The 13,045-nt window shown below is 45.5% G+C and overlaps 1 protein-coding gene across 1 annotated transcript in view; it reads left to right on the top strand.

Moving 5' to 3' along the window:
- Positions 1-10,645, top strand: part of kcnq1.2 (potassium voltage-gated channel, KQT-like subfamily, member 1.2) — a 155,399-nt gene extending 144,754 nt beyond the window's left edge. Inside the window, exon 19 of the mRNA XM_035643142.2 lies at positions 9,396-10,645. Within this exon, the coding sequence (XP_035499035.2) occupies positions 9,396-9,542 (147 nt within the window). The 3' untranslated portion in view covers positions 9,543-10,645. The remainder of the gene's footprint in view (positions 1-9,395) is intronic.
- Positions 10,646-13,045: the final 2,400 nt, after the last annotated feature.

The following is a 13,045-nucleotide window of genomic DNA, read 5'->3' as shown; positions in this document are numbered from 1 at the left end:
CATGTGTGTTTCCCCCTGCTACAAGCCTTTGAAGAAAATTATACACCTCTTCTGAAGTTTATAACAAGCTATCGTTTAACAGATGCTCGCCATTGCCCAGATCTTTTGTTTGAAAACTTAATGCAAAATCTTAAAAACAATAAACTGAGGACCTGGAGTAGTTAAATTGTGAACAATAGAAAATGACGTATGAAGTATGAGAGTGTTGTTGGAGGAGAGCGGCGTGAGCTCGTGAAGCCATCCCAAGTCTTACAAATTCAGTTACTGATACGAGACCTTGATTTGTAAAATGCACCCGACCAAGCCCAGCAGCACACAGGCAACGATGTGACTCACCGACGAGACTCATGCGAGTCATAAACGGTCTTCGTTAAGCGGAGAATGATCGTGTGGCTGCGTTGCCTCTCCTTTACCTTGTGTGGACTGGTAAATAGAAATCCTACGCTGTTTCCGGAACAGCTGCCGTGCAATTTGAAAGTGTAGAAGCGCTTCGCCCAGTCAGCTGCAGGAATGGTTCACGTTGATTTGTGTGTGTGTGTGTGTGTGTGTGTGCGCAGGCTGAAGTGATTCCCATCTCTGACAAGCTCCTCTCCAGCGGGTTTTCAGAGCATGAGGCAAAGTGAACGCAGATTAAAAGCATCACTGCCCTAATGTCGCAGGCTCCTTCCGACGGCCTTCCATAAAAACAGTGAAGGTGGTGCGCTTTGGCGGGAAAATTAATTTCTCAGGGGGCGAGTGTTCTGCTCTTCACCTGAGATTCCGGAAAAAATAAACCTGGGTGCAGCTGTTTTGAATTTATTATTTTTGACTACGCTCTTGGTTTATTCTTTTGACAATATCGGCACAACTCTGGCCTGCTGGTGTGTGTCTGTGTGTGTGTGTGTGTGTGTGTGTGTGTGTGTGTGTGTGTGTGTGTGTGTGTGTGTGTGTCAACCCCTCGAGACAAAAGCCACCAGTGTCGATTCTCTTCCCCCGCTTTCAAATTAATTTTCCTTTTTCTTCTGGCTTTATTTTGTTGTTATTTTAAATTTCCTCCTTCCTTTACTTTCTCTTCCTGGCGTCTCCTTCCCTCGCCTCCCTCCCCACACCCCTGATCTCCATTCTCCATTCATGCAGCTCCTGTCACAGTGATGATAATGATGACCTCTGTGTAATGCTAGCTTGTTATTGGCCCACCAGCGAGGCCAGTGTGTGTACACCCTCTGTTGCCTTTTTTTCTGCATTGTCCATTGTGTGAAGAGAGAAACGCTGGATCTTGTGTGTGTGTGTGTGCTCTTGCGCGTGCGTGTGTGTAGGTGAAACACAAAGACCAGGCCGGGCAGTCTGGGTGAACTGCACAAGGGTCTATGGAGAGGCAGAAAATATTCACCTGAACTGACCCTGCGCTGTAGCCGACTATTATACTGAAGGGTTTACAGGAACAAGGATGGAAAGTAGACTTGAAATGACCACGGCGCTTACATTGTGCCATTGCTCTTGTGAGTTAATATGAAACAGGAAGTGGAACAACATTTCTGAGAGCATTGATTTCACTGCTCTCAGAAATGATGGAGGTATATTAATAAAAGTGGCGGGAGTGAAGGTCGGGGCCGTAAAACCAAAACAATGGGCTGAAAGATGCTACAGCGCTTCATTAAAGTGTAAATTATTTATTCCTTTAATGTATTCTTTTTTTGCTGTCCGTTTATGTTCCAAACAAATGAAATGTGCAAGAATTGAGCAATGGGTTTTAAGACCAGGTAACCATTTTGTTTGTATTTCATTTCACTCTGCGAGACACATGCCTGCTGATGGTTTTTGCGCCACTCCACCGATTTACAGCTGGTGACAAAAACATGCCAAGAAACACAGTGACGTGCCAAAAGTCAGGGAGGAAAAAGACAGATAGCCACTAAACATATATGTGATCATGTGTGGTTTGAAAGAAAAAACAAAAGCATAGGTGTATTTGGAGGAAGCTGCTGTTTTCACTGTTCATCACAAGTACTTGATCCGAGGGAGTGTTCGTCTCCCTGAACAGTTGAGATGACTCCACAGACATGACGAAGATTGTTCTGTCGGTGGGGATAGTTTAACAAGCGGGAAGTTGACGTCGATAAGAAAAAGAAAAAGAAAAAAACATGTTGTGAAAGCGAAGGAGCCAATGGGATATTTGAGGAATTCCATTCCATTTGGAATGAACATGGTTTTAGTCACGCCAGTGTTGTATGAGTAAGCGCAGTCATAACAAAGGTACGGGGGAAGAAATGACACTCTAAAAAATGTGTCTGGGCTTACGCTGCGGGACGCTGCAGGCCTTCTGAGGACACGGTGGCGCGGGGGGGGGGGGGGGGGGGGGAATGCGGTACACATTCAGTATGCAGCATGCAAGGACGGTCGACCTGTGCAGTTGTTGTTCCTCTCTCGCCTTATCTCTCCCTCCGTCCCCGCTCCGTCACCATTGTCCCCGTGTGATTGAGAGCATTTCAATGGCAGGAATCTTGTTCAGTGGAATAAGTGCGGCCCGGTCTGGACACGGATGCCAAGACATTCCAGGAGTTGGTAGTCTTTCCTTCTGGCAGCCCCCCCCCCCCCCCACCCCCATCATTTTCACTCCTCTTTCATCCTCTTCATTCCTTAGTCCTCCTCAAGGTGACCGTCAGAGAGAGAGAGAGGTCAAATATGTCTTTATTTATGAGTCCCTTTGTTTTTATTTGCCTGTATGTGCTCTGTGTGTTGACTGTTCAAAGAAAGACTACTCCAGCGCTATACAGTGCTATGCATCGGCCTCGTGCTCCCATGCAGCTGAATAAGCTACACTACTTCGCAGGACCCTAATTCCCCCTCATGACATGTCGAGGCCACCGCACACTCCCTCACTCCACCTCGTCCAGTATCTCATATCCCTGTTGCGCGTCATGTCTCCGTGTGTCAGCAATCGTGCGCTGGTAGAAATTTGGGCAGGGATCAGAGAGAGAGAGAGAGAGAGAGAGAGCAGTGATAGAAAATGTCTAGCTTTTCTCCAGGCTCCAACAGATGGCAGTGTGAATCGCTCTATCGGCGCCGGCCGGCCTGGGAGGAGTGTGTGTGTGAATGAAGGCGCGCTGCTCCACATGCCAGTCATAGTAAAGCAGACACTTCTCTTCTCTTCTTTTGACCCCTTGAACTCTGATGTTCCCCTTAAATCTCCAGCCAAGTAGTTTTGATGTTAGGATGAATGAATATTGTCATTCTTCTAAGCGGTGTATAGTGTAGAGGTGAGTCGGGATATGTCATACTCCACGTCTCTTCTGTATGTTGTATTCAAACCCAAGTCACATTCCAGTTGTCTTGTGCGTCAGTTTATACCATTAGGGTTTGTACACGTTTCTTAGAATACTCCCCTGACACGTACAGCACCTCTGGAAACGCTCTGAATCGATTGAACTGGCAATAGAGGAAGAAATAAAGTTGTGTGTGTTGAAATGATGCTCGGCCACACAACAATTTGTAGTGAGTCTGCAGTAGGGTTTATGCAGGAATTTGCCAGTTTGGGATCAATAAAGTACATATGCAAACCCATGTCGAATCTCTATGAATGATGTAATGTATGTCTGACGTGCTATTGTCCATTCTTGTTTTCATCCTGGCTGCCACAGCATCAGTTTCCTCCTGGATAATAAAGTTGGTGTTTATCCGTGCTATTTGATCTGATTTTATCGCGATTTTGGCTCATGTCCTCATAATTAACCAGATTGGAAAAAGTCTCAATTCTACTCCGAACAACAGCATTTCATGAGCTATTGAAATTATTAATTTACTTTAATTTGTGGAACTGTCAATTGGGCTCATCATTTAGAAGAACTTGTTAACAGAAATGGTGGTTTTTTTCGTAAACTTTGAATAAGTTTTGTTAATAGTGACATAAGTGGACCGGACTTCCGTGAGCACCCGTGGGTGCGTTGGCCTCACAATGAGGTGTGCATGTTGTTGGCACGCTGTTATCTGGAGGCCGCGGAACCACTGACTCAACAAAAACCTGGTGGCACAGTGTTTCACAGCTATTCTAAGGGCGCATTATCAAGATAGTAATATGCGTCTACATAGCCGGGTGAACAATGTGCATACACACACACAAATGATCTGAGTGAAAACAATTTCCCTCTGCGGAGAAGCCAAAGAAATTTTCTCTTTTACTACCTGCTCCGCTAGTTATAACAGGAAACCCCCAAGTGGCAAGTACACCTGGCTTCTACGGGAGATAGCACATTTTAAAGGAGACATTATGCTTTTTTCAGTTTTTCCCTCTAGTGTGTTCTATAGGGTTTTTTTGTACTGTATGTAAAAGGTCTACAAAGTTAAAAAGCACAAAGTCTGTAGTAAAGTGAGCTCCCCTTCCCAACAGAACCATAGCATATATATATATATATATATATATATATATATAAAACATTATATTTATCAAAAGACTCTAAAATGAACTGTGGTGTTCATCAGCGTTCAATTTTAGATCCCTAACCTTTTAACCTTTACCTGCTGCCACTTGGGCCTTTCATGGCGACTTCAATTTCCACAGCCATGCTCGTGAGACACATCTTTACTTTGCCGTCTCCTGATGACCCCAGGGCCTATTAATATCCCTCTATAACTGTATTTTAGATACCAAGTCACGGATCATAGACAACTTCCGACAGCTCAATTGGTACACGCTGCAATTGTGTCGGGGGTCTTTTTTCTGTCGCCGGAACTCAATGGGGTAAAATTCAACGTGAAACCGCACACACCGGCATTAAATCTCCGTCGACAAGTGAAAGTCACATGTGACTCAAATCACAAGGAGCTGAACTAACAATGCATTTTATATGCGGCCATTTTTGCATGACCATGTTTCTCTGTCAAGACAATGCAGAGACACGACCGCCTGCTTTCTGTCCCGCAGGATTGACAGTTGTGATGCCCTGCGCTCTGGTCTCCCCGAGGATAACATAGCTCGGCTACAGTTGTCTCAAAGCTCAGCTGCATGTGTCGACTGAGACCAGAAAGAGAGCTCGCGTTACACCAATTTTTAATACTCTGCACCCGGTCACCTGTCTGCTTCAGAATTTATTTTAAGATCCTTTTCATCGGTTTATGAGGCCCTTAATGGCCTCGGTCTGACCTGCTCATCAGCCCTGTGAACCTTGTAGAACCCTCAGGTCTTTTGGCCGTGGCCTTTTGATTACAGCCACATCCATTTATTACTATGTACCATGTGTCTGGAGCCTTCCCGAAAACCTGGGGGCTAAAGAGCACGTTGATATTTTAAGACCTAACTCGAATTGTATTGATTTTATGAACGAATTTGTCCAGTTATTTGTTTATGCATTTTAGTCTGTATTGCTCCTTGATATATTGTTATTTGTATTTTTTTTATTTCCTGGATTGTCTTCCTTTTGTTTCATTTCTGTTTTTTACTCACTTTACCGTACACTTTTCTGTCATTTTATTTAACTATTCTGAATTATTGAATTATAGTCAATTCTATCTATGTATGGAGGGGGTGTTGTTTTTATTATGGAAAACACTTAAAGCACTCTGTTTGTATGAAAAGTGCTGTACAAATAAAGTCATTGATTAATTGATTGTCACTCCGTTGTTGACCCTCACCAGGTCTTTATCAGTTTGCCATTATTCCTTTCTTGCCCACAGCTTTTTTTGGCCGCAGTAAAAAGGCCCGACGAGGGAACACATGTGTTCCCTCGTTCGCTCCTCGTTTCATCGCTGTTTGCTGTTTGACAGGCAGAGTAGCACAAACAAGCGCGTGTGTACATAGCGTTATGTGCGTAGCGAAATGTGTTTGTCTGCTTGTGTGCTCCTGTGTTTGTTGCCGCGCACCAGATAACAGACAGACACTCCCAGGGGAGGGCCGGAAGGTGGTTCAGTGAGGGTGTTCCTGTGTGAACAGGAGCGCTTTGTCCTCTCCACCGTTTGTCCCCGTACTTCACGTCTCCACCGCTCGCTGGAAGTGGAAGTTCACCAAGTGCAGGTCAAAGAAGAAATATACATAAGATGATGAACCCGGCCTTTCTTTATGAATTACATTTTTGTATTCTCCTTCCCTTTCTGTTCCCTCTGCCCTTACCCATCTCAACCCCTGTCATATTTTAATGTTTTTAGATAGCCATGCAAAATATCAATTGTCTTCAGCCGAACAACTGTGAGGATTTTCAGCTTATCTCGATTTTGTAACATGTCGAATATTTGGGGTTTTGAATTCTTGGTTGGACAAAACAAGATATTTGAAGATGTCACATGTGGCTCTGGTGAAATGTAAGGGCCATTTTTAGACAATTTAAAGATTATATAATGTCTCAATTCATAATTTATGAATCGCTTAATTAATCTCAGTCCAGTGTATAACTTTTTCTCTAGATTTTTGAGAGACAGAATTCTCGGTAAAAGAGAGAATTTTTTTTATCTTTGTTGAATGAAATAGTTGTATACCTATTTTTCCATGCTGTATTTCTGTGCTGTATTACATCCTTTGTATTCTTCACTTCAGGTGATGAAGGCAGTCCGAAGACTGCTGTTCAGTTTGTTAAGAGTTTGGGGGAAGGAAGAGACAAGAAGAGAAGGAAGGAAAGGTTTCGCTTTAACGTATCAAGAAAAAATTAATTTGCATGAAGTGGAGCTCATAAAAGCACCGGACACTTTGACATGTGTGTCTCTGAGTGGACTCCGTCAGAGAGACCTTATCTGGGGTGAGGGAAACCCCTGCTGCTGAAGTGCCAGGCCTGTTTGTGACTGTCCCATGTGTTGTCTGTGGTCAGAGGGCGGGTCGGGGACAGCTGGAGCGTCACCTGTCACCGGATCACATGTGTTTATGCGACGCAGCGGTGGTGACACCCAACCCAAGCGTTGACACACTGCACAAGGTGGACAAATTAACAGAGCACACCCCTTCCCAATACAATGGCCCAATGGTAAATGCCAATTTAGGGAAACCGCTTGTAAAATTGCAGTAAAATCCCAAAGGCGACCACACAAGTGAACCACGATCGAAAGCAAACTAGCGGCGTTGTTTCCATTTTCTATGTGTGACATAAAGAAGGCCTTGTAGTTGCCTGCGTAAGATGAAAATGACATATGAAATAGCAGAAAGGGTCGTCTGTCGTAAGCTCTACAATATTATGTAACGTGGCGATGACTCACGAATCATGACATACAGTACTGTATGTCAAAAACAGGAAGGAAGTTTATTGGCAAGGGTGTACCCGAGTACGCATCGATGCTGACTGAACTCATCTGACATCACCTCGGATCCATTCACGTGATTGTTATTAACTATCAAACAGTTAGGTGGTGCTTTTATTTTGTCCACCTCTCTGGACTCATGTCTCATGTCCTGCACACATGTTGTCATCGGTCACTTTTTGGGGTCATCGCATAGCCACGCATTCATTTCTTGGAGACTTATCCTACCTCTGACTATATCCTCTACTTACCTAATTCTAACACTTGAACTCACCTTCACCACTGATCCAAAAACCACGTTTTGGGTCGTAGGGACAAGTCTTTTGTCGTCAGCATGGTCTATAATCTGAAATTTGTCCTGGTAGGTAGCCTATGACTGACAGAAACACACACACGCACACACACACACACGCACACCTCATTTGTAATCACACTATCGCTGTCACCCACATCCACTACATACGAGGAGACGTACTCTTTCAACACACACGCTCCCAACCTCTGGTGACACATTCATCAACCTCTCACCCACCAACATACCCTGAAAGCACACACACACACACACACACACACACACACACACACACACATACAATTAGTTATTGTCAATAAATAAGCGTGTTTGCAACACACCTATCTAACTGTGTTTTCCTTGACTCTCAGCGAGTCCCGTGGGCCACTCTTTTCAGACACGCAGCAGGAGGAATTCCTGATCCCTTTTAAGCCCCAACGAGAATGTTGATAAGTCTGTAGATTACTGCCCAACATGTTTATGATAGCCTATTATTCTCTAAGCTTCATCCGGGCCCAGCGCGTGCTTCATCTACTTAGCACAACTATTTAGGTCATGGTGAAATCTCTTAGAGGAAAGCACTGTGGTTGGTGAAACATCAGTGAACTTCAGCGAAAAAGGTCAGCGTGGACTTATTCCTGCGCCATTATACTGTATATTTCACAACAATCAGTCATTTACAAGTGATTGATGAAAATTGCTCCTATGAGCAGCCAGTACACTATCATAGGATCGTACTCATGGCCGAAAAGTTTACAATCTGTGCTATTATAACATACATTTTGTAGTAATGACATGTAGAAACTTGACCCATGAAAGAAAAAAAAAAGAAAAAACCCAAAACGCATATATTTGTCTGACATTTTCCACAAAGCTCAGCTGTTTGTAATTTACGATCACCGACGTGCTCTGATGTGTTTCCAGTCTTTACCGTGACACCTTCCGGTATTTCAGACTCATGCCTCCTACTGTGGCTCATATTTCGACAACAATAATAACCTCTGACGGTCCTGCTCTGCCGTAAAATAGTCAACGATTGGGAGAGAGAGGGGCCCATGGAAAGGCCATTGATGTTAACTGTCTTGAAAGTGGCCCCCGCCAAAAACACCGCACTCGGGCCGCAGTGGTCCGCTATCAGCGTCCGGTGGAGACGGGAGTCTGAATGTGTCTGTTCTGCCTGCTGCGTGAGATCTTATGGCTCTTTGATGTGCTTCGCCGTTGAGCCTTTGATTTAGGAAGCGCCGTCTTTATCATTGCCCCTGGTTTCTTGAAGCCATGGTGGCCGTTGGAGTATATTGGTGTGTGTGTGTGTGTGTGTGTGTGTGTGTACTTGTGCGTGTGTGTGTGCGTGTGTGTGCGTGCGTGTGTACTGTTTTGAGTATTTCTTCAGGGTACATCAGGAGCGTGTCTGGGTGTGCACATATGCAGATGGCCTCGCTGTATATTTGCATGTTGCCATGTGGCTGTCTCGTCTTGCATCACTCCGTCGGAGCCATTTATCTGTAGTCACACCGCGGTTAGGCTGGCTGCGCCTTGTCGGGTTTCTGTTGGGTGACACCTGTGTTTACAGTTGAGACAGCGTGTAAACAACAATGGCTATGTGTGTGTGTGTGTGTGTGTGTGTGTGTGTGTGTGTGTGTGTCATTCCACTCAGGGATCATATGGCTCGACAGCTTTTGTAATGAGTGGCTGCGGCACGTAGACAGCGACTGGCAGACTAACATGTCATTATACCCCGCGCTGCTCTGTCATTGCCGTGGCACCACTGGAGAGGCAGAGGCATATGAGAGAGGAGCACAAACTCGGTGACATTCTTTGTTTTGTAACGCAGGTCGACGCACTGCGCATTCCGAGTGTCAACTGACTCAACCAGTTTTTTTTTTTCTCTTTTGTCGTCGTTGTTAAAATCCAGGTCTATCGGATGGACACGAAGATGGACTCGGTGCTGCGGATTCTGATGGAGCAGTTCCCGCCCAAACCGGAGCTGACCTCCAGGCCCTCCATCCGCAGGGTGACCATCCAGAAGTGCATGGGCGCCAGCATGGATGAGGGGCCCTGAGGCGGCCGCGCTGGGGATAATGATGTCGTCACCAAAGGGACAATTTGAAAGGGCAGGAGCGCACTCAGACAGCCTAGCCCCTCACACGGGGGCCCGTAGAAGAAAATAACGAGGAGACTCAGTTTTTTTCAAATTCCCTTTCTTTCTTTTGAAATCCCACATTTTCTAACAGAGTTTTGATCCCCGAGAAGAGAAGAACTTTTGGAACACAGAACCACTGAGAGAGGGGTTCATGGTGCAGAAAGAAAGCTGATTCTTCTGATGATTGTTTCGCCTGTTGGGGTCTTTTCTCTCTCTCTCTCTCTCTCTCTCTCTCTCTCTCCTGCAGCACACAGTCATTCGAGCAGTGACACGCTGCATGAATTTATTTCACTACATTAACCTCATAATCACACTACTCAGATGATGTTAATTTATGTGTGGCCTGTCACCGAGCTGCATTCCTCCACTCCAAATGTTATTCCAAAGCTAACTAACCCAGTAATGAAGTCGTAATGCAATCAAAGCACTCGACTTCCCCGAAGACACAGAGAAAAAGCGGAGAGTCCGTCCGCGGCAGAGGCATGCCTCAAATCCTTCTGATTATCTTGGCACCATCCACACCAAGTACACAACAGGGTTATTTCCATAGCCACATATCCATCTTGCCCCACTGTACTCCGACGGCTGCGGGTGTTTGTTAGTAGTGATCGAATAACACGAGGGGGGAAAGGCAGATTATCTGTTGACTTTGCCCCGCGTTAGGGACCGGAAGGCTGGACTAGAACAAATGGAACTGAAGAAATGTGTCTGGGGTGGGTCGGGTGGCTAACATGGTGCTGATTTACAGCTATGTTAGAGCTAATAAAAATAGCCAAACTGCCGAGACGGGGGCCCGGAGCTGTGCAACAGAAAGACAGTCAGAAGTTATGGCACGGTCTCTGTTTTCTCAACGGAGGGGAGATTTGGTGTATGTATATCGATCTCAGACTCTTTTGGCTGCACCACCACTCACCACCACCACCAAAATCATGCTTAATATCCTCTATTACCTTCTTCGGGGGGGTGGGCGGCTCACACTGCTGTCTGCAATTTGAAATAAATTTGCCCCATTAAAGCTCTGATTATTTTTTTTTTCTTCTCTCTTCTGAGCTAATTAAGTGCTGAATTCCTGGTAAGGGGAGATTACTCACTGTGAGCGTGTAATGAAAAGAAACACTGGGAAATGGGCAGAATTTAAACAGGGAGCTCTGAGCAGCAGGCCGGCAACTCATTCCGGGTGAAGTGTTGGGCAATATCAGGCTACCACTGGGAGCCCACGTTTGAAATAGAAAAAGACAATGCTCTCACTGTGTTCCCATGCTCATTGTATTTATCTGACAGCACACGGAGGCATGTAGGAAGCAGAAAATAGAAAAATAACTCAACTATGTAGCTACTGTTTGAAAGGCCTCCCATAATTACAGCATTCACATTCCTAAAAAGTCGGATGCACACACAAGAACGAGGGGAGAACAAGCGAAAAGGGAAAGAGGCGAGGCGTTCTCTCTGCACTAGCAAATATTTTCCTATTTTTGCAGTGGTTCAAAATTTGCTATTGTTTATCATGGTTGTATTTTAATGGCAGACCTTGGTACGCGTCTGCCTCTCTGATCTCCTGTACAGTTTTACAAGAGATGTAAACAGAAACATCGCCTTATTGTTCTGTATTTATTATCATTGTGGAAAGATCAACCTGGAACACGTCTGCGTGTTGGACTGATGAGAAACACGGAGACTGAGGCTCCTGTCGCACAGATGGAGGGAAACGATTGTGAATGATATTCGCGCGTGCCCTCTGCAACGTAGCTCTGCTGTAAATAATAAAACTCCATTTCATTACGCCGTGGCCCTGCTCTCTTGGCTCGGGACGAATTTGATTACCAGCTCATCTGTTCCATAATTTGCTTTCGTTGGAGGGGGAAACCTGTCTCATAGTTTTTCTCAGCTGTTTGCACAAATTCCGGAGCCGAGCTGGGTCAAGGTAAGCCATGGGTTCGCAGTTTCCATCCAAATAAAATCTCCCCAGCTCATCATCTCGCCCAATTCCTTTCACACTGCAATCACCACGAGGGGAGACGAGGAAGGAAAAATAACACGTTCGCCGCGCACACTTTGAACTTCAATATTCCATAACCTCGTAGGAGGAGGCATGCAGAGGAGAAGGAGAATAGGTCTTATATTACCACTCAATTATATTTGCCTTCAAAGGCCAAAAAATACAGGGGGTGTCCCAAGATCAGCATGGTCCAGTGTTGAGAGAGAGAGAGTAGGGGGAGAAAGGAAGAGAGGGATGGACAAGCGGGGGAGAGAGAGGGAGAGAAGCAGGACGATTGGCGAAGAGAGCAAAAGAGGAGCAAAGCCATTTTCAATTAGCCAGAGAGACTACATGGGCCGGAGGGCCGCGGTGCTCTGCTGCCTTTTGTCCTCTTCTGGATTCTATCACTGCTGGGGGATTTTGGCAGGGCAAAGACAGAGAGAGAGAGAGAGAGAGAGAGGGAGAGGGAGAGAGGGAGACCCCATGGCTACCTCTGTCAGCAGAGGCCACTCTGTGTCCTCTTTCATCTTAAGGCTAGACAGAGAGAAGAGAGAGAGAGAGCGACTCCCACTTCAAAAGACAGTTTGATGTCAGAAGTACACAGGAGCACAACCTAAAAAGAGGATCTGAGAAAGCAGTTAAAAGGAGAATATAAGGGAAACACTGTGACAGACACTGGACAGTGAAATCTGTGCGGGGAGGGGGGGAACTCAGGCTGGACTCTCTGAGGTTTGCCGATGGTCCGTGTCGCCTTTGATCCGACCACCTTCGCCACGCTCAGCGTTAAGGACAGCACTCCTTTATGCTGCAGAAAACAGGCTGCTTTAACATCCATCCAGTATCTATACCGCTCTATCCTTTAAGGGTCGCGCGGGGGGGGACTGCAGCCAATCCCAGCTGACGTTGCGCCAGATGTGGGGGTCCACCCTGGACAGGTCGCAGGGACCAACATACAGAGAAAAACAACCAATTTAGAATCTCCAATCTGCATGTCTTTGAACTGCCGGGGGAGGCTGGAGGTAACCCAAGGGGAGAACATGTAAACGCCACACATAAAGGCCCCGGATGGTCTGAACCTACAATCTGTGGACGTGTTGTGGAACGTGCACATTTTACGCATGCTATTTAATGCTATTTTACAAAATGGTCTGTTCCAAAATAACTTTGATGAATGACCAGACCTTTTAGTACAGGTTGTATCTTAACAGGATGTACTGTTCTTACTAGTCCCCTTTCACATCACAGGCAGTGATTGTTTAATTGACTAAAAAAAGTCACTTTAATCTGTTCCAATCGATAATTTCATATTTGCAAGAGATTTATGTCAACTTGTAATATGCAAGCTAATGGTAAATCCGCGGAGAATTATGAGATGAGGGGTTTACTGTACCCCTCTGTTCTTCTTTGGGTCGGACAGACTGCTGTCATGAGTATTGTTGTCCGAGGA

Source organism: Scophthalmus maximus, chromosome 7, assembly GCF_022379125.1.
Source record: "Scophthalmus maximus strain ysfricsl-2021 chromosome 7, ASM2237912v1, whole genome shotgun sequence".
NCBI lineage: Eukaryota > Metazoa > Chordata > Actinopteri > Pleuronectiformes > Scophthalmidae > Scophthalmus > Scophthalmus maximus.
Note: the sequence above shows the minus strand (reverse complement) of the source record. Positions and strands in the feature narration are given on the sequence as shown.